The 20,202-nt window shown below is 65.4% G+C and overlaps 2 protein-coding genes across 4 annotated transcripts in view; one reads left to right on the top strand and one right to left on the bottom strand.

The window, feature by feature from the left end:
* Positions 1–118: 118 nt before the first annotated feature.
* PSMC5 (proteasome 26S subunit, ATPase 5) lies at positions 119–7,698 on the top strand. The gene is made up of 12 exons (XM_075918664.2): positions 119–269; positions 1,297–1,368; positions 2,006–2,075; positions 2,624–2,721; positions 3,329–3,385; positions 3,598–3,828; positions 4,545–4,671; positions 5,886–6,076; positions 6,241–6,339; positions 6,643–6,753; positions 7,078–7,164; positions 7,573–7,698. Exons 1-12 carry the CDS (start codon positions 186–188, stop codon positions 7,624–7,626), a joined length of 1,281 nt encoding a protein of 426 aa, XP_075774779.1. The 5' UTR covers positions 119–185; the 3' UTR covers positions 7,627–7,698.
* Positions 7,699–8,073: 375 nt separating this feature from the next.
* The window catches only part of SMARCD2 (SWI/SNF related BAF chromatin remodeling complex subunit D2), a 29,444-nt gene continuing 17,315 nt past the window's right edge, over positions 8,074–20,202 (bottom strand). For 2 of the 3 annotated variants that reach the window (XM_089773966.1, XM_089773965.1), the window contains exons 2-13: positions 19,531–19,715; positions 18,117–18,159; positions 17,210–17,332; positions 16,728–16,847; positions 16,133–16,228; positions 13,382–13,483; positions 12,331–12,492; positions 11,917–12,014; positions 11,649–11,784; positions 10,751–10,873; positions 9,866–9,967; positions 8,074–9,157 (exon numbers count right to left, since the gene is read on the bottom strand). In XM_089773966.1, coding sequence (XP_089630092.1) covers positions 9,104–9,157; positions 9,866–9,967; positions 10,751–10,873; positions 11,649–11,784; positions 11,917–12,014; positions 12,331–12,492; positions 13,382–13,483; positions 16,133–16,228; positions 16,728–16,847; positions 17,210–17,332; positions 18,117–18,159; positions 19,531–19,706 — 1,335 coding nt within the window. In that variant the 5' untranslated portion in view covers positions 19,707–19,715 and the 3' untranslated portion in view covers positions 8,074–9,103. Of the gene's footprint in view, positions 9,158–9,865; positions 9,968–10,750; positions 10,874–11,648; positions 11,785–11,916; positions 12,015–12,330; positions 12,493–13,381; positions 13,484–16,132; positions 16,229–16,727; positions 16,848–17,209; positions 17,333–18,116; positions 18,160–19,530; positions 19,716–19,944; positions 20,092–20,202 lie in introns of those variants that run through there. The other variant, XM_075918663.2, reaches the window with a different exon arrangement.

The following is a 20,202-nucleotide window of genomic DNA, read 5'->3' as shown; positions in this document are numbered from 1 at the left end:
ACCCTACCAAGATGGCGGCCACCTGCCCCGCGGCCTTGTCACCACGCGTGCGCACTGCTGCCAGTGACGTGTTATTGGGACCGGCCATGCAGCCGCAGAAAGGAAATGACGACAGCGCGCTCCTACCGGGAAAGGGTAGCGGCGGCGGCCATCTTGGTTGTGGGCAGAGAGCGACGTTTGCCCATATGCGCCTGCGCAGTGCGCGGCCCCCAGATCCCGGCGCTGCTCCGATGCCGGCGGAGAAGATGGCGCTGGACGGGCCGGAGCAGGCGAGACCCGCGAGGGGGGCGGGGGGGTCGGGCCGGGGTCTGCTGAGTCAGGCAGGGCCGCGGGGGGGCGGGGCGGGGGGAGGAGGGCAGTGGGGGGGGCGGGGAGGGGGGAGGAGGGCAGTGGGGGGCTGGGCGGGGGGAGGGCAGAGGAGGGGGAGGGCAGGGGGGGGCTGGGCGGGGGGAGGGCAGAGGAGGGGGGAGGGCAGGGGGGGGGGGGGAGGGTAGGGGAGGGCAGTGGGGAGGGCAGAGGAGGGGGGAGGGCAGTGGGGAGGGCGGGGGGAGGGTAGAGGGGGAGGGGGGAGGGCGGGGGGGGCAGAGGAGGGGGGAGGGCAGTGGGGGGGGGCGGGGGGAGGGTAGAGGAGGGGGGAGGGCAGTGGGGGGTGGGTGGGAGGACCGGGCGGGGGGGGACAGAGGGCTCCGTTGCTGCAGATGCTGCTGCAGAGCCAAAGGGCTCCCCCCCCACCCCCCGCAATGGGCCCCGCCCCCTTGGGGGGCTGCCCTGGGTGGCAGTTCTGCTCCCCAGGCACGGGGCTGCCTCTCCCTCCTTTGGCCCCGGGGCGGGGGCCCCACCCTGACCCAGGCTCCCCAGAGTCTCCTGCCTGGGCCTTTCCCAGCGCTGCGCCGGCCTCAGGCTCTCGCGCCCGGCCCCTTGCCTGCGAGCCGAGCCGCTGGGCCCCCGGAGACTGGGGGGTCCGCAGAAGCGAACGGGCCCCGTGGCGCTGGCTCTCCTTGGAGCCTGGCGTCGCTCTGGCAGCTCCAGGCCCGGTTTCTGCAGAAGGAGCCGGTGGAGCCAAGGGCCTGTCCTGTGAGCCAGCACCGCCCCGGGCTCCGGCCGAGGCTCTCTGGGCAGCCTGGGGCTGCCTTCGCCTCAGATGAAGCCTGTGCAGACCCTGAGCTCCAGCCGGGACGTGGGGGCTCTGGGTTCCCGCTGCCAGCCAGCACAGACCTGTGACAGCGCCCTCCTCGGGCTGTCGCGGCCCAGCCCAGCCTCTCCTGGGGCAGGGCCTGACCTGTGCTGTCTCTGCAGATGGAGATGGACGAAGGCAAAGGGGGGACAGGCCTCCGCCAGTACTATCTGTCCAAGATAGAGGAGCTGCAGGTGAGATGCCAGCCCCGCGCGGCACATATGGGGCTTCTGGGCCACAGGGCTGGGGCCTGGGCCGGGCGCCATTTGTGCTAAGTGGCGGGTGGAGGCTGCCGGGCTGAGGCTCTGCCCGTTGGTTTGCGGCGGGGGGCCATCCCAGACGGCTTCCACGGGAGCCAGCTGCCTTCTCTGAGCATTGCCCGTCGGGGGGCTGGAGTCTCGGGGCTCCCGGCAGGAGGGGCAGGCTGGGATCCAGGGATTGGCAGGCAGATGCAGGGCCCTCCTAGGGCGGCAGATCCACTCCTGTCTGGTAACAGGCGGGCGAGGGGGTCGTGGCAGTGGTTTGCCTTGGCAGAGGCCTCTTATCCAGGCGTCAGGGTTGCGGGTGGTACCCCAGCGCCTGCGGCAGGGACAAGTGACCCTTGGAAGGGGGGGAGGGGAAGCTGTTCGCTGCCCCTTCTGGTGCTGGGCTGCTTTCCCCAGCGCTTCCCGCTGGAGGCGCTAGGGAGCCGCCTGGGCGCAATGGGCAGGCGGCGGAGCTGTGGCCTGGCTTTCCCAGGGAGGAGCCCACGCAGTCAGACTGGCGATTAGCCCGTGCTCGGCAGCCAGCCGCCCCTGAGCTGGGGGCTCAACCTTTCTCCTCTCCCCAAAGCTCATTGTGAACGAGAAGAGCCAGAACCTCCGGCGCTTGCAAGCGCAAAGGAACGAGCTGAACGCCAAAGGTAGGGCTCGTGCTGCCCTCCCCGCCTGCTGGGGGCCCCGCGCTCGGCTCCCCCTCCCCCAGTGCTTCCCTCCTGGCTGCTGGGCGCCTGCCTCGGCCGTGGGCCCCGTGAGTGGCTCCCCCCAGTCCTCCCCTCTCAGCGGCTGGACGGCTGCCTCCCCCTCCCCCAGTCCTTCCCCCCTGGCTGTTCACCTTTCCTGCACTTGGCTCCCCTGAACTGGTGCGCTGAAAACGAGGAAGCCAAGTCCCCTCCCTAGGAGCCCGGCTGGGTGGGAAGGGAGCTGGTGAGGGGTGGCCAGCGGGAGGGTGAATTGTTCAAACCCCCACTGGGGGATTTCTTGAGTTCCTGCCGGTTTTAGCCTCTTCACTTGTACCCGGGGGAAGCCGGGTCCCTTCCCCACACCAGGGCCTGGCAGGGAAGGAAGCTGGCGCTGACTCTGGGGCCCAGCCGCTGTCCGCGTGGGTCCTGGTCGGAGCCCCACAAGGGCTGCTGTGGCTTCGCCCCGCGTGGCCTGGCCGGGCCATGGCTGACTCCTCCTTGTGCTGCAGTGCGCCTGCTGCGGGAGGAGCTGCAGCTGCTGCAGGAGCAGGGCTCCTACGTGGGCGAGGTGGTGAGGGCCATGGACAAGAAGAAGGTGCTTGTCAAGGTACGGTGCTGGGGCCTGCTGCTCGGGGCGGGGCCAAGGCCTGGCCTTGTGGGGCAGGTGGCCAGGCGCAGGCCTTCAGGGCAGTGCTGCCTTGCCTGGCTGCTCTGGGGTCACTCCCCTGTAGATCTGTGGGGCAGCTCGGAGGCGCCAGCGCAGGGGGGAGGGCTGTGGTGCCTGGTGCAGGCTCCCTCCCTGGGCAGGAGAGGGGTGAAGCCAAGGGCAAGGTGACTGGTCAAGTCCTGCTCCGCCGAGGGCTCCCCTCCCGGGGCGGGTGTTAGGAAAAGCTTGAGTAGGAGCAGCCCTTCTCCAAGCCCTCGGGGCCTCGCTGAGCTCCCCCCTCCCCCCAACACCTGGGGAGCCCCACACAGGCTGTGCCTTGCTGTCCTGGAGACCCTCAGTCCCTGGGCCCGGGAACCTCCAGGGGGCTGCAGAGGCCCCGTTCGGGGGAACTGCCCCAGGCCCTAGCCCTGGCTGCGGAGAGCCCCACCAGCTACTGAGCAACCCCCGGGCCCTGGCTCTCCTGCGCGGCCTCGGCGGTGGGCAGGGGCTGGGCAGGGGGCGGGCGCTGCTCCGGCCCCACCCCACAGCTCTCTGCTCTCTGTTCCAGGTTCACCCGGAAGGGAAGTTTGTGGTGGATGTTGATAAAAACATTGACATCAATGACGTGAGTACCAGGCCCCTCGGTGAACCCGGGGCTGGGCCGGCTTGGCAGCAGCTGCCTCCCCTCGTGCCCGTCCTCGCGGGCCGGCCGGCGAGGCTCCTTCGGAACAGCTGCTGCTGGCGCCGCGCCAGGCTGGGGCCCAGCAGGCGGCTCCCCCCTGCCGGTGCTGAGGCGAGTGGGGCCGTGCGGCAAGTTCCTGCCCCTCGTCTCCACAGGTGACCCCCAACTGCCGCGTGGCGCTGAGGAACGACAGCTACACCCTGCACAAAATCCTGCCCAACAAAGTGGACCCGCTGGTGTCCCTGATGATGGTCGAGAAGGTCCCGGACTCCACCTACGAGATGATTGGCGGCCTGGACAAGCAGATCAAGGAGATCAAGGAAGTGATCGAGCTGCCCGTCAAGCACCCGGAGCTCTTTGAGGCCCTGGGGATAGCCCAGCCCAAGGCAAGCCCCTCCAGGCCAGGGAGGCACCCACCCGTGTCCTGCCAGAGACTCCCCCCCAGCTCCCAGGAAGTGGGGGAGGAACCAGCTGGCGCTGCCAGCCTGGAGCACGGCCAGTGACTCTCCCCTGCCACGTGCTCCAGTCTCTGGCTGTGCGGGGGAGGGAGGAGTCGTCACTCCCGTCCTGGGCGCTGGGATCCCAGTGCCTGCTCTAGCCCCGTCCTGCAGTGCCGGCTGGGGGAGGGACTCAGTCATCCCAGAGGCCTCAGCTGTGCCAAGACCCTGGCCCAGTGCAGCTCGCCCCCTGCTGGCAGCAAGGCCAGGACCGAAAGCGGGTGCCTGGGCATCCTGCTGTCCCAGCCCATCCTGGGGGTGGCGGCTCCTTGTCCATGCTGGGGTGGGGAAGGGCGAATCTCAGGGAATGCAGCAGCCTCACCCTCCCTGTCCCACCTGGGGATTAGCCCAGCACCCCCTGCTGGCTGGGCAGTGAGCCGTGCCCCCAGCACGAATCCCCAGGGCTCCATAGCCCCCTGCCCCCGTCGGCAGCCCCCTGTTCTGCTCCCAGCTGCACCCCCAGCGTACGGCACGTGGCCCTGGAGCTCTGGTACCTTGTCCTGCAGGGGCCTGGGGGGCTGAGTAAATTGAGCAGTAGGTGGCCCCTCCTGTGCCCGGTGGGCTGTGGAGTGCCTGGGCTAACGACCCCATGCTGGCGGTTGCAGGGCGTGCTGCTGTACGGACCTCCCGGCACAGGGAAAACCCTGCTGGCCCGAGCTGTGGCCCATCACACCGACTGCACCTTCATCCGCGTCTCGGGCTCGGAGCTTGTGCAGAAGTTTATTGGCGAGGGTAAGTGTGACTGTGGAATGGGGGGGGGGGCGTGGGGCGTTCAGCCCCCCCATGCCTATGCTGGCCCTCTGCAAAGCCCCCACACCGCTGTGGCTCTGGGGTTCGTGTGCTGTGTGGGGCCAGGAGGAGAAAATCAATGGGTACAAAAACCTGGGCGCTAGGTGCTACCATTAAATTAGCCTTTTCTCAGGAAATTATGAAACTCAAATTGAATTAGGGATCTGCGTTGAGGCCTAAGGGCGCAATTACTCCTGTTGCACTAACGAGTCCGGTGCATCCCAAGAGCCCTGCTTCCTAACGAGACCCAGAATTGGGGAAACGTGTCTCCCAGGCTCCCGCGGTCCCGCTGTGGAGATGCCGGCTCTTTACATCTTCCAGTCTGGGCTTTTCCAGCATCAGGAGCCTTTGCGTGGGGGTCAGGTTAGCTCGGGGTGCAGAGACCCTTCCTTTGGACTAGCTCGTTCCAAGCGGGGAGCTGGGTTCCCGCTCGCAGTCCTGGCGGGGAGGCCGAGCTGTGCTGACAGTGTGACAGGCCAGACGTGGAAGGGGGTTCAGGCACCAGGCGATGCAGGTAAATGTCAGCAGGGATTCCAGGAAGCTGTAGGTGGCTCGGTTCGCTCACTACAGTAAACGCTTCCCAAGGTGTCTCAACTGCAGACGGTTTGACAAACTGAACGTTTCCTGGCGCATCTGAATTGTTTGAAAACGCTGGGCCGGGTGTGTTTGTTTAAAATCCGGCGGGCGGGCGGGCGCTAGCAGGCGAAGAACAGAACCCTTGCTCTGCTAACCCGGCGCCGTGTGGCAGGGAAGCCTCTGAAAGACGACTGTGCAGAGCGAGTGTCGTCTGGCTCGCAAGGCGCCGGGCCGGCTGGCGTGATGGTTCTACCAGCCCGAGCACGAGCCTGGCAAGGAGTCCGCAGCAATGTGAGCCAGGGTTGCGAGCCGGGATTAAGTCCCAGTTCCTGGCTACTGATTTCAATCCGGATTCAAACTGGTGGTTTAAATGGCGGCCTGGCCTGTGCCACGCCCTGTGCGAAAAGCCTCTTGCAGGTGCCCAGGGCAGCTGAGCCAGAGCCCGGCCTCCCTGTGCCCAGGCTCGGCCCCGCCCCAGGCCTGCGCTGGCCAGGCAGGTGAAGGGTCTCTCCCCCCCGCGGTGAGAGCCGGGCTGTGGGGCTGCAGCCGTGTCCCCAGGGGCCCCTCTGCTTTGTCCGTAGGCGCTCGCATGGTGCGGGAGCTCTTTGTGATGGCCAGGGAGCACGCGCCCTCCATCATCTTCATGGACGAGATCGACTCCATCGGCTCGTCGCGCCTGGAGGGCGGCTCCGGGGGGGACAGCGAGGTGCAGCGCACCATGCTGGAGCTCCTCAACCAGCTCGATGGCTTCGAGGCCACCAAGAACATCAAGGTGCGTAGAGCCCAGCGTGACCCAGGCCTCTTGGGCAGGTGCACCCCTCCCCCACGTGCCCGGGGTAGGAAGGGGGCTCCCCTCCCCCCCCATGACTAGCTCACGGGCTCCCTGCGGGACATCCCAGCTGCTCCTTTGCGCACTGACAGCCGCCTCCCTTGCAGGTGATCATGGCCACTAACCGGATCGACATCCTGGACTCGGCACTGCTGCGCCCAGGCCGCATCGACAGGAAAATCGAGTTCCCACCTCCCAACGAAGAGGTAAGGTGGGCACATGCTGTGTTCCCGTTACTCGTAGGAACGGCCAGACTGGGCCAGACCAAAGGCCCATCCAGCCCAGGGTCCTGTCTGGGTGTCCCAGAGGGAGGGGACGCAACAGGGAATCCTCCAACGTGACCCCTCCCCTCCCTCCGAGAAACAGAGGCCAGGGCAGCCCCGCCTCTGGGCCAGGGCCAGGAGCTGTTGTGCCACTGACAGGTCTGAGACCCCCAGCTCTTGCTCCTGGCCTCTCGGGCCTCCCTTCCCCTCGTGGGCCTCACCCCCTGCCTGGGGCCCTCCCCACAGGCTCGCCTGGACATTCTGAAGATCCACTCTCGGAAAATGAACCTGACACGGGGGATAAACCTGCGTAAAATAGCGGAGCTGATGCCAGGAGCTTCTGGGGCTGAGGTGAAGGTGAGGAGTTGGCCTACGTGGGGCAGCGTCTCCTGCTGAGCTCTGCTGGAGTCTGGGACCCCTGAGTGTCTCCTCTGGGCCAGGCCTGGCTCCTGCCAGCCTGGCCATGCACCTTGCATGTTCTAGGGGCAGGCTGGGCCCTTCAGGCAGTGCTGAGCACATGGCCTTCCCGAGGGCTGGTGTGGGGCAGGACTCTTCCATCACACGCTGCCCCTCCCCAGGGGAGCTGCTCCCCCGAACTGCAGCAGCTGGGTGGGAAGGTACAAGTGCCCCCTGGAGCTCTGGGGCAGGGGCAGTGACGGTTCCTCCTTCCCTGCCCTGCAGGGCGTGTGCACGGAAGCTGGCATGTACGCCCTGAGAGAGAGGAGGGTGCACGTCACACAGGAAGACTTTGAGATGGCTGTAGCCAAGGTAAAACCCTCTGCGTGGCGGCTGCAGTGCCCCAGTTGCTCTAGGGACCCATCGCAGGCTCTGAGGGAGCCCCAGGCTGGAGAGGTGGCATGGCCTCCAAGCAGGGGGACAGGCTAAAGCAGGCGGATGGTGCACTTGGCCCCCCGCTAACACCCGGGGGGGCTTTCACCCCATGCTGTGGCTGGAAGTCCCACAGGAGCCTGATTCAAACACGGGACTGGCTGCTCAGGCTGAATTGAGGGAGACTGGGGGAGTTCACTGGCTTTAGGGTAACCCCGGGGGCCTCCCTTCTGCGTGGAGACTGGGCCAGCCTTCTTCCCAGCTCCCTAGGGGCTGAGTCTGGCTATTGCCCTTGCCCTGCCATTGAACACCCCGAGCACAGGGCCTGACCCGCCCCTTTCTCCCCAGGTGATGCAGAAGGACAGTGAGAAGAATATGTCGATCAAGAAGCTCTGGAAGTAAGCGGGGGCCTGAGCCTTTGTGCTGGGCTCTGGCTCCCTCCCCTTTCCTTGAATAAAGCTCCCTGCTGCCTAAGTTGCTTCCTGCAGACTCTGGCTTTTAACAGAGGAGAAAGCTGCCTCTGCTCCTGCCAGCAGCTGGGAACCCTGCTCCCTCCCCTCCAGCTTACGGGGCCAGGGGCCTAGAAAACCCAGCCCTGCCCCGGCTGCGGGTGGGACGGAGCAGTGAGCAGCCTCTCCTGCCATGAGGCGAAGGGCTGGGTGTAGCCTGGTGTGCTGCAGGGAGACAGGCTGTGAGGGACCAGGGCTGGGGGCTGTGCAGCAGTGGCAGGGGAGAAGTAGCGCCACTGTCACTCCCTGGGCCTGGCCGCTTGCTGCCTGGCCAAGCTGTGCTGCTCCCCAGGCCGGCGGGGCCCCGCAGTGGGAGGGGGGAAGAGACACTGGACCAAGCTGCTGCTAAAGGTTTATTAGAAAATAGCAAACCCAGACAAAATGGTTACAACAGCCAGAGCAGGGGGCCTGAGCCCCAGCCTGTCCGTAAATGCCGCCCACCGCCTGCCTCCCTTGCCATGCACTGTAACCACCCCCACCTGAAACAGCAGGCGCCTCTTCCACCCTGCCAGGAGCCCTCGGGCAGGGTTAAGGCACGTGGGAGAGCCCGGCTCGGGGTCCCCGCTGCTGAGCCTGCAGGCAGAGCGTGTGCGGCTTTGCTGGGGCAGAGCCAAGCAGCTGGATGTGAAACCAGAGGGTGGGAGGAACATTCAGCTGATTGTCAGACTGAGCCCTGTTCCCCCCTGAGAAGACCCAAGAACAGGCCAGGCCCCCAGTGGCTCCATTGCATAGGTTGGGCGAGAGTGCAGTGGGGGGAGAAACCTGACTGAGCTACACGCCCACTGTACAAAAGGCTTCCTCTTAAAAAACCTGGTCACAAACCATAGTGCAAACCTTGGACGCCGGCCAGGCCGGCCTTTGGAATGGACAAAGCTTTGGTTTCAACAGACGGCAGCCGCCTGCCTGCCTGCCGGGCCGAGGCTGAGGCGCCCATGGGGCAGTCGGGCTCCCCCAGAACAAGCTCGGGCCCCGGTGCTGACAGTGTCATTCAGACAGAGCCAGAGTCTTGCTACAAAGAAGTGCCATGGGGAGCGCTTGGCTCCCATTCAGGGAGTGAGCAGCCCTGGTCAGTGACTGCCAGGCTCAGCCCCAGGCTGGAAAGGGAGGGGGAAGCTCAGCTTCCCCGGTCCAAGCCTGCCACCACACTGGGAGAAGGCTGCACGGAGCAGGATGGCGACAGGAGCGAAGGCAGCAAGCTAGGCCAGTATTGCAGTCGAGGGGCAGGGAAAGAGCAGAGGCTGAGACCCCTCGTGCCTTTGGCTCAAGCTTCCTGCCCCCAGGCTTGGTGCAAGTGCTGTATTTGATTCCAGTACGATGGACCATAAGGCTCAGGCACAAGAGAGCAAAGCCCCGCAGCCGGGCCCAGCCCATTAGGTGAGGCGGATCCCAAGCACTTGTTCCAGTTCCTGTCTGCGCTGCTGAACCTGGAAGGCAGAGAGGCAGGAAGTCAGCCGGGCTGTGGGACCTCGCCTGGGAGAGAGGCAGGGACAGCCACAGGCTCCTGGCCCTCGGGTGGCCTCCACCTCCCAGTCTCACTGGCATGGAAATGGGACCCTTGGCTCAGCCACCACCAAGGAACCTCTCCCCGCCCAGGCCCATACAAAGGACGGCAGGCTGAGCTCTGTGGCCCTGTTGCCGGGAGGCGATTCCCTGACTGCTCAGGATTTTGAACAGGTCTGATGCTTGAGGCCCCCATGCAGGCTGTGGTCTCCCGGGCTTGATTCCGTTCCCACAGCAGGCTGTGGGGCGGATCTCACCTATCCCAGCCCTCCCACCGCTCCACCATGGGGAGAGCTCTAGCACCTGCCAGCCAGTTGCCTAGGCAGCTGTGAATGAAACCCACAGGGCTGGGTCAGTTTCACGCCCACCCAGTGAAATTGACCAGACTCTGGCCAGGCTGCCTGCAGGGACAGAGCTAAGCGTGGACTCCAGTGGAGGGGGAAGGGCTGAAGTGCAGGAAGGAGGTGAGCCCTGATCCTGCGGAAACTGCCAGGTGCCAGCCCTGGCTGGGGCAGGATCCTGTTTGACCCAGAGCTCACAGGAAGAGGCACAGCGACAGGCCTACCCCTCCAGCATTCCCTGGGGAGGAGGGGATGCTGGGAAGAGTCAAGGGGCCAAGGCTGGGGCCGCACCTTGGCAAAGATGTGCCTCCCCACCGCCTCCTGCGCCCAAGGCTGCTGGTAGAAGTCGGCTCGTCTCTCCTCCTCGGGGTTCCCAGTCACGTCCGTTATGATCTGCAGGGAGAGGGACTGGTCCGTGAGACGCAGGGCGGGGGTCATGGCTGAGCGCCTTCTGGAAGGGGCACTGCAGGGCAGCACGCGCCCAGGTGTGCCCTGCCCCCAGTAGCTGGGGCTGTGCCTAGGGCCCTGCCCCATTCCGCTCCAGGTCGCGTTCCCACTTGACATTCCAGGGGTCTAACCGCAGGGATCGGGGGCCCGAGAACGCCACCCTCACGTCTGTGCTGCATTCCCAGAGGGGCAAGTGGCCAATTTGGGGGGGCCCCAGACGCTCTCACCCCCACGCCCTGCAGGAGCTGGGGGGGCAGACGCCCCAGCAGCAGGTGATACCCCCAACCCCACCGGGCACCAGGGGAAAGAAGCCGAGTTCCACTCCACTAGCCACGCAGGAGCTGCAGGGCCCAGAGCCCAGGCCCTCCAGCTAAAGCAGCCACAAGCAGCCAGCCGAGCCGCCGGGGAAGGAAGCCCGGAGCTACGGCAGGGGTCCCGGGGAAGGGGCAGGTGGACGCAGGGAGCCCAGCTCTCAGGTGCACCACCCGCATTTCTGCCTTGCCTCAAGATGGGTCTGATCTTCCCCCAGCAAGAGTGGCCATGCAGGGACGGACGGACAACTGGTCCTCCCCAGCCGGGCCAGGCGAGGCTAGTGGCTGAGTCCCCAGCAGCAGTGGGGTTTCGCGGCCTGGCAGGGCCCTGGCTAGGCTGGTTCTGCAGGACCTGCCGTGGGAGCCGAGCCTCGGCCCTGCCCAACAGCAGCTTAGCTCTGGCGGGGCCCAGTTTTACCTTGAGGTCCCTCCTCTGGGATTTGATCCACTCCTGAATGAAGTCCTGCGGGTTGCTGCTGAAGCTCAGCATGAAATCTCGCTGCGTCTTCAGCTGGTTGATGGACTCAATGGTCTCATGGATCTGGCAAGAGACCCTGGTGAGACGGCGCCAGCTGGGGCAGGGCCCGTGCTTAGCCCAAAGCCAGGACCTCCGGCGCCCGGGGAGAGGCTGCAAGGGGCCCCAGGGAGCCTTTTCCTCCCCGGGCCAAAGCTGAGGAGCCACGTGGGGCAGCAGCCCGAAGCCAGGCCCGTGCCCCGATGCTCCCCTTGCCTAGCCCTGCACACTGGGGGCCCTCCCATCTTCTAGGGGGCGTATCTCCCGGGGCAGCTGACACCAGGGATTCCAGTTCCCATCTGCTTCCTTAACCCTGGCCCCGGTCGGGGCTGGGAGGGGGAGGCTTCGGTGCACGTTCCAGCCTGGGCCTTGCCCCAGCTCTCAGCACTTACTCGAAGAGCAGGGCTCTGACCCATATGGGAAGGGAAAGCAGGGTGACCGGAGCAGCAACCTCTGCCCGTGTGCGCCTTGTCCGGCCTCCCTCGCTGCCGCACAGACATGGCCCAGCCCCCACTGGCGGCACAGCACAGGAAGTGTGGGGAGTGCAGACCAGGGATTTTCTCCCAGCTCCTGCTGCCTATTTCCAGGCAACTTGCCCCCCAAAACTCCCCACTGGCATCTCCCTACCTGGGCAGGGGGCGAGCTGCCTCCCTCTCGCCCAGCCCAGCTCTCACAGGCTGCCCGCTGCGCTGCGCTCACTGGCTGGCAGCGCTGCACTCCAGCCAGACCCGCCCATTCCCAGTTCAAGCTCTGCTCTGGGGGGCAAGGCTGGGCCCTAGGGCAGCGAATGGACACCCCCAACCTTAGCATCCAGAGAGGCGATTTCCTGCTGGTTGGTGGTGGAGGCCAGGAAGTTGCTCATCTGAGCTTTCAGGGGGTCGTCCACCTCGACATCGATGTCGTAGCAGGCTGTCTTCTTCTGGTCACTGGGATCCACGCTGGGGGCAGAAGGGGAGGCTGGCGGCTAGCGGCCAACAGACCCCGGCTGGAGACCTGGGTATCCCCCGCTCCCGACTCAGCCAGTCCTGCCCATCCCGTCTGAGCGCACTAACCAGAGGGACCGGCCCTACCTGATCATGTGGTTGATGATGATGGGATCTGGGTGCTGCAGCAGCCCGGCCAGCTTCATGGGGATCTCTGAGAACCGCATGCGAATGCAGCTGAAGATCTAGTGGGGGGCAAGTCAGAGCATTAGCAGCCCCCAGAGGAGACGGCTTCCGCCTGGGAGGGGAGGGCGCCGCTCCTGAGAGTCTGATGGGTACAAGGCTGGTTAACTCTTAGTTATGCTCCCGGTGAGGGAGGCACGTAGCAGAGCAGCCAGACCCCCTGGGCCCCTGCAGCTCTGGACACCCCACAATGACAGCTTCCCCTCCCCCGCCCGGGCTGCACAGCAGGAAGTGGAGCCGATTCGGCCCGGCAGGGATCCAAGGCGCCTTGGCAGGCGGGGCCAGGGTCACGCGGAGGCTGGCAGAGGCGAGCCCCACCTGGCGGAAGTAGCGGTTGCAGTTGATGTACTCCTTCTCGTGACTGTCCTGCAGCTTGTTGTGTTTGATGTAGAGCCACAGCGCCTGCATGATGCTGGCCCGGGTCTGGGTGTGCACGCCCAGCAGGCGAGCCAGGCGAGGGTCCAGTTTGTACTGCGGGGGCTGCAGGGAGACACACAGCATCTAGGCTCCGCGGCCTTCCCCCAGCCCCACGGAGAACGGAGCTGTCTGCACCCCTCCCTTGCTCTGAGCGGGGGGAGGTTGGCTTGCTACAGTCAGGAGAGATTCAGGCTACGGGCACAGCGCAGCTGGGAGCTGGCTGCTCTTCCCCTGCCGCTGCTGCAGCTCCAGCTGACGGTTCAGGATGGAGCCCGACCTGCAGCTTCTCCCTGCTAGGACAGAGCCTCTCATGCACCCACCTGGGCCCTGCCCCCCTGTGCCCAGTGGCCTGCGCACCACTGGCCGAAGGCGCCACGTGGCAGCCAGCAGCCCCCGGCCGAGGCGCCGATTGTCACCAGTGCTCTGTGAGCATCGCAAAGCTCACGGGTCATTCCCCTGGGGCCAGCCCTGTCTACGGAAAGGACCCGCCCGGGCTCCTTCTCTCTTCAGTGCCATACAGGCACACAAAGCCTGGGGCTGGGCCACACCAACGCTCCTGTGGTGGGACCCGGCCTGTGCACTCCCCACCCATGGACAGGCAGCAGGTGGCTTTAGAGACCCCCAGGCTCTCGGGGGGCAGCCCCCCCACACAGGAGAGCTGCATCAGGAGCCGGATGGGGTGGGGGTGGGAATGGCGATACGCTGGCAGCCAGTGCCGGGGCGTGCCGCCTGCCTCCTGAATGAATCCCCCCACTCAGCCGGACCTGCTGATCCTGCCCCGCCAAGCCAGCCCTTTGCCTTGGAGCGGCCCAGTGCCCACCACTTGGCAGGCATTCACACGCGCGTTTGCTGGGGGCCCCCAGGCTCCTTCAAGTCACTCGGTGGCTGCCCAGACCTGCCCCAGAAGCTGCCCTTCCTGCCGCTCGGGGCACTGCTGCCCCCAGGGTCTCACCTGGTGATCCAGCATGAGCAGCAGGGTGCATTTCACATTGACATCGCCAGGGCGCTTGACCTGGAAGCCATCGGTCTCCTGGGTCGTGGGCATCCTGTGCCACTGGGGAAAGGCCAACAAGAGCCACGTTTACTGCAGGGGCCACAAGGGGGTGCTTCCCGTACATCATTCACAGCCTCACCCAGCGCCAGGCAGCCGGGGGCCAGAGCCCCCTCCATGCCTGCAGTCCTGGCCAGCCGCTTTGAATGGGCTTTAGCATCCTGGGGCAGCTGAGTTTGAGGCCCTGGCCTCAGCCGAAAACCCGCCCAGCACGTGTGTGTGGCTCAGCGTGTCCCACTCCGCTGCTGCCGTCTGCCCTGGGGTGGGGATCAGGGGGTCTGTGCGCGGTTTCTGAAGAGCTCCTGGCTCGTGCAGGCCTGAGGCTGGGGATTCTCGCACAAACAGCTTGTCAGCGGAGCTGTGGCTGGAAACGCAAGTCACCAGCCCCGGAGCTGGCAGCTGTCGCAGCACAGAGCCCTGGTGGGCAGCAGAGTCCGAGTTACGGTCTAGAAGCGATGCTGAGCACAGTGCTGTGTATCCAGGGGCCCCAGGATTCACCCTGGCCACAGAACCTTGACTTTCCTAACTAAAGCCAGGCTGCAGACAGGCCCAGAAAGACGAGCCAGCCTGGGAGCGAGATGAGCCACCTGGAGAGCCCTGTCTGTCAATACCTGCGGCAAAGATAACCCTCAAGGATTTCCCACCCAGGGACTATCCCAGAATCCTGCAGTGGTTCCACACTTTGGTGTCATGGCTGGGTTTGGTGCCACTGTGCCCTGACCATTATTCCCATGACACCCCCCCTCAGACCACAGAGCCCGGCAAACATGTCACAGCGGCTTCAGGAGCTGTTCTGACTAAGGGTGTTAAAACGCGGTTCATTGACTAGTCCACTAGTCCATGGAGGCACTTCCGCATTCCTCCCTGCCGGGGCTCTTGTACGTTTCAAAGGAGGAATGTGGAACTCACGGAGCCCGGGGTCAGCTGGGGCCTCCATTCCCCTTTGAAACGTGCAGAGGTGGCGTTTCAAAGGGGCTAATCTGCGGATGCCGCCTTGGGGTTTCAAAGCAGCAGGGCCACACAGCTGTGCAGCGCTGCCACTTCGACGTACCCCTCTCCTGCTCCTTGCTGCCTATCTCAGAGGCAAAGGGGGGGGAGGATCGACTACAGTGGTCAACTAGTCTTTAACATCCCTAGCGCTGACCAGCTCTGAACACACACAGGGATCTAGCCCACTGGCCACGCCGCACTGCCCGCTTGAGGCAGATGCAGGCGGCAGAGCTGGGATTATCTGCCTTGGGACCAGGGGTCTGAGCCCTTCACCGGGAGGGTTTCCAGACCAGGGCCTACTCCTGCCGCGGCTGAGCTCTTCCCAGTGCCCTATCTGGCAGCAAGTCCCACAGCCTAGTGGCACATTTCAGCACGAGAGGTCCCGCCCCAGGGGGCAGGGAACAGCAGATTGAAGATGCGGTTGTTTGAGGGCTGGAGCAGGTACCGTTAGCCCGGACGAGTAGGGGACAAGTCTCAGGGGTGGCGTATTAGTCTGTACCTGCAAAAGCAACACGAAGTCCAGTGGCACCTCAGAGACTCAGTTTTATTTGGGTCCAAACTGTGGGCAACCCCCCCCCCCCCTTCAACAGCTGCGTCATGGGGGTTTTGCCCACGGAAGCTGAGGCCCAAATAAATCTGTTAGTGTCTAAGGCGCCACCGGGCTCTTGGTAGTTCATGTGAAGGTTGAAGTTCTCCCAGCTCTCCTGCCTGTTCACCCCAAGAGTGGGATGCTAAGGGTCACCAGCCCTTGTCGGGAACAGGTATCGGGCAGGGCCGCGCCGCTGCCGTGTCTGGGCCGAGCCAGGATCTCACTGGCGGGAGAGAACAGCCCTTGCCGGACGCGGGAGGCGACACACAACGGCTGCTGGAGACACGCCCCTCTGATGGGTGCAGGGCAGCACTGCCCTAGCCCCCCTTTCAATTGGCACCCTGCCCGGTGCAGCACCGCCCTGCCCACTGGTACAGTGATCCCCACACAGCCCCCGAGGGCTGGGACACAGCTCACCTCCGGCCTCCTGCCACACTGGCCCCAGGAGCCTGCGCTGCCGCCTCCTCCTCCCGCCTGCCCGCAGGCGCCTTTACCCCCCCGACACAGCCCTGCTGCCTGCCGCACAGGCTGTCCTTGGCCTGACTGGTCACCTGTCCCTACCTGCCTGAACCTCACCCAGCCAGCCCGCACGGCTGCATCGACAGCTGGCCCCTCTCCAAACCTCCCTACGCCTCCTCCCCAACTGCCCCACTCCCCAGCAGCCCCTCTCCAAACCGCCCCACCCCCCTCTACCCAGCAGCTCCCTCCGCCAGCCAGCCAGGGCTTAAGGGGTTAAGGGAGGGCGGATGGGCGGGGAGCAGAGCTGCAGGCAGTGGCTGCTGGGAGTCTTGGGGGGTGGGGGAGAGGCAGGCCAGGCAGTTGCCACTTCATTCTGGGCACGGGCCAATCACACCACAAACCAACCAAGCCACAAGCTGGGGCCAGAGCGAGCTTCAGCCACGCCCTGCAGGGAGGGCCCAGGGCAGCTGCCTCACTGCTAGCCCCAGAACTACTGCACGTCGCTGAGCGCCCTTCCCCCCCTCCCATGAGCACGCGCCAGAGCAGCTTGCCAGGGCGCTGCTAGGAGACGCAGCCCCACGCCCAGCCCGCAGCAGCTGCTCGGCGCGCCTTACCTCCACCAGGTGGTTGTCCGGCCCATACAGCTCCTTGTCCAGCTCGATGACAAGGCTCTTGAAAAAGGAGGAGAACTTCCTCTTCTGCTTACTCGGCTGAAAGGAACCAGGGCAGGGCTCAGCCCGACGCACCAGAACCCCAGGACCCGCAGACGTGGGCGGGTGATTGCAGAGAGGTGATGGGCTCCTCGGGGACTGCCAGTGGCTCTGGGGTCGAGCCAGACCCTGATCGGGCTCAGGGACAGGGAGCTGCAATACAGGGCTACTGAAGGGGGGAGATGGAGCAGCCCTCAGGACCCAAAGCAAAGGGCTACTCTGGGAGCACCCCAGGCCAGTGACCTATCTGCCGACGGTGGCCAGGACAGGGGCCCTAGAGCCGGCTGGGAGGGCAAGGGAGTGCTCCAGGTGCCACGTGGGAATTCATGTTGGGCAGAGGAGCCAGGCCACAGGCCGTGTGCAGAGCCTGGCCGTGGCCAGCAAAGGGGAGATGTGGGCCAGGAGCAGGGCTCCCAATTGGGGCCTAACAGGCTGCTCTGTGGGTCACAAGGGAGCAGTTCTCAGCTCAGGTGGCAGGGCGCTACGCCCGTGTCCTTACATCCTCCAGCAGCTTGCCTTCCACGCGCAGCTCCCACGAGGCCACGTGCTCGCTGCCGTCCCCCTCCTCCTTGCCCGGGGTGAAGGTGTTGGAGATGTAAATCCGCAGCTTCCGCTTTTGCTGCAGTGCAGAGAACACGCAGCGTCACGGAGCACTCAGCAGCTCCCATGCCAGCGCCCCTCCCCCCAGGGACCTGCTGCAGCCGGAGGGGCAGCGCCACCCCCATAGTGAGCAGGTGGGGCAGGAGAGAAACGCACACGCCCGAGCTGCCCCGAACCCCACAAAGGGCCATGAACCCCCCCCCCCCCCTTGGCCCTGGCTGGTTGCAGGGCCAGCCTCCCTGCCCCCGACGGCCCAGGAGTGATGTGGGCCCTACTCACTGGGCAGCTGAGCACCAGCCCTCCCTTTGCACGAAGCTCTGGCTACACGCAGCTGCCTGCTCCTTCGTGCCAAGGGCCTGGCTCCCTGGGGCTGCCACGCACCGTGAGGGGTTTCTTGATGGCCTCCTGGATTTCCATTCGCTTCCTGGCAATGGTCTGATCCAGCTTGCGCTCAAAGGCAAGAAGGTCCATGTAGGCCTGAGACTCTGGAACCAGCTCCCGTATCTACAAACAGAGCCCATCACACAGCAGCCACGGGCCTGCACATCTCTGCCCTCAGCAGGGTGTGCACACGGCCAAGCTTGCTGCCCCATGCCCGTCAGTAGCAGCCGGTGGCACGTTTGTGGCCTCAAGGGCACTCAGTGCCTGCCGCTCTGCTCCGCCGCCAGCCTACGGCTCCAGCGGGACAGGGGAGGTGGGACAGTAGAGGGCAGAGCAGACAGAACACCCCCGTGGACTGGCCTTTGCCAACGGAGCCCAAGGCTTTGAATGGGAACAACCGCTCGGGCCAGGAGCTCCTCCGGGGTCTCGGCTCCAAGGCACCGTCATTGACTAGACTCACAGAACCCCAGGGCTGGCAAAGCCCTCAGGAGGCAGAGTCCAGCCCCCTGCCCAAGGCAGGACCAACCCCGACTCAGCCCAGCCAGGGCTTTGTCGAGCCGGGACTTAGAAACCTCCAGGGATGGAGATTCCACCCCCTCCCTAGGGAACCCAGCCCAGTCCTTCCCCGCCCCCCTAGGGAAATCGTTTTTCCTAATATCCAACCCAGAGCTCCCTGCTGCAACTGTCGTGCGCCTCCAGCCCCACCCAGGTAGCTCCTAACCCAGAGGCATTCTCTTCCCTCACTGCTGGCAGGGGATGTCAGCCGCACCCCACTGAGGGTGCCTCAACACCCTGGGAACCTTCCTATCCTAGGTGTGTCTGTCGCCTTCCTGTAAACACTCCCCTCCGCTGGCTGGTTCACTCCCCGCCTGGGGCTGGGGCTTGCTCACCAGGGAGCTGCACTTACCCTCTGAGGTAGGACCTTGTCTGCCATCTTCCTTCTTTTCAGCCTGCAAGCAGCACACCGAGCGGCAGAGTTAGGCAAGAGCAGGCTGGACTCCTGGCAGCTAGTTCCCCGCACGGCAGACCAGACACACGCTGGGGCTTCGAGGGCACCGGTCCTCCCTCTCATGCCCATCTCCCTAGCCTCAGCACCTCTTCGTCTGGACCATGGCGGCCTGCAGACCCGGCAACTCCCACCCTGACCTCACAGAGCTCAGTGGCAACAGCTCTCCAAGCACGGCGAGGCAGCGACCCCCATCCCCAAGGGCCTCGCGCCGCCGCTCCTCGCTGCGTAACTGCCCCAGGAGAGGCCACACGCCTCCGGCATCACTCACACGCAGCTGGGAAGGCCTGGCCCGTCAGAGGCGAGCTACAGGGTAGAGCGCAACGCTGTGCTGGCGAGGGCGGGGCTTGTGCCCTAGGCAGGGGGCCCTTGCTCCATGCTCCTTCCCCATCATCCCCCGGTGGGGCTCTTGCTGGGGAGATGGTGGGGGGCCAACAGAACTCTCAAGGTGTGTCACCCGGAAAGCGGGACACCGCTGGTCCCGGCTGCTTTCAAGCCCCTCATTCCACTAGATGCATTTCCCCACTCATCCCCATTCCCCCTCTGCTCAGATCCAGCCACTCCCCTCCCCAGCCGCCTGCAGCCAGCTGTGCAGCACCAGTGTGCACAGCTGGGACATGGCACCTTCACTCAGGTTGTGCAGTAACCAGCACCCAGCCAGGGCAGGGAACTGGGCCAAAGCCTCGCCTGGAGCCTGCTTCGGGGCCCCTGAGGAACAACCAGCAAAGCTTGGAGAGAGCAGAGACAGAGCAGTGTCAGCAAGGGAGGCTGTGCTGGCCCCGCCTTAGCTCCAATGGAGGAAGAGGCCCAGCGACTGCTCTGTGCAGGGAAGCCGCCTGCTGCACGGCCCCACCTGGGAGAGCGGCTCTGCAGCCGGCCAGCCTCGGGGCCCAGAGCGCCGCCATCGTTGGCCCGTCGGGCGAGGGGAGTCGTTGGCAGCATGGCAGAGCCTGTGCCTGGCAGCCTGGGGGAGCAGGTGGGAGGGGCACGGAGCTCTCCACCCCGATGTCCAAGGCTCCCATTGTCCCGGGACCTGCCAGAGCAGTGAGCAGGGACCTCTCGTGCCAAGGCTGCTTTTGTTTGCTCGGCCACAGGGCTCCATCAGAGTCCATGCGGGTGGGGAAGGGGGTGTTAGCAAGCGCCAGCCACTGGGTCCCCCTGCGAGGGCGCCAGCATTTGGCAGATGGGAAATGGAAGCAGAGGTGGATCAGTGACGTGCACAAGCGCCCGGCAGTGGCTGCATGGGGTTGGGATGCAGGAATGCAGCCCAGAATCAGCACCCTCGCCCACCCCCTGCCAGCACCGACGCTCTTACCCTCGCCTTTGGCTTGCCAGGGGTGGCTGCGACTGCGGAGCAAGCAGGCGCTTTCTAAAGGGATCCATAATCGACTGCGACATTCCCGGGCGCAGCGGAGAGGCTGCTCCATACGGAGGGCCTGAAGGGGGTCCCACCTGCAGGCCTGCCATGGGCATCCGGCTCCCCAGAGGCATCCCAGGACGCTAGGACAGAATGAGACACGGTTACCTTGGACAAGCTTTAACCTGCTCCCCAGTAGGGCCTTTGCAGCCTCCGGCCCCGCGCCTGCACCCCCCGCGGCTGGAGGCCCAGAGCAAGGCGGCCCTGCCCTGCACTCGCTGGGGAGGGTAACAGTGCAGGGCAGTGGGCAGAGACTGCTCATGGGGAAGGGGCAGCTGCACAAGCTGGGGGCTCCTCTAACGCGAGTCGTACCCGGTTGCTAGTCAGCGTGTCACGGCCTGGACATGCTGCAGGCACCTACGTGTCCCTCAGCCGAGCAGAGGCTGCTACTGCCACAGGTGTGCGGGGGCCAGAGCACCACCAGTCTCTGAGCTGCGGGGGCGGGGAGGACGGGGACCGCACAGTCACTCTGAGCTGCAGCGGGGGGCACAGGGCTGGGGGCACAGAGTAGCCTTCAGTCGCAGTGGGGGGGAGGGGGAAGGGGCGGGTGCACCGAGATGCCACTTGCTG

Source organism: Pelodiscus sinensis, chromosome 29 (assembly GCF_052426305.1).
Source record: "Pelodiscus sinensis isolate ZL-2025 chromosome 29, ASM5242630v1, whole genome shotgun sequence".
In the NCBI taxonomy this organism is placed as follows: Eukaryota; Metazoa; Chordata; order Testudines; family Trionychidae; genus Pelodiscus; species Pelodiscus sinensis.
This window is presented reverse-complemented; position numbering and strand designations above follow the sequence as displayed.

Bases quoted from the DNA above. Each gene is read 5' to 3' on its own strand.
- PSMC5 (XM_075918664.2), top strand. From the start codon at position 186: ATGCGCCTGCGCAGTGCGCGGCCCCCAGATCCCGGCGCTGCTCCGATG. The intron at 4,672-5,885 runs GTAAGTGTGACT...CTTTGTCCGTAG, and splicing joins GCAGAAGTTTATTGGCGAGG to GCGCTCGCATGGTGCGGGAG. The intron at 6,340-6,642 runs GTAAGGTGGGCA...CCCTCCCCACAG, and splicing joins TCCCACCTCCCAACGAAGAG to GCTCGCCTGGACATTCTGAA.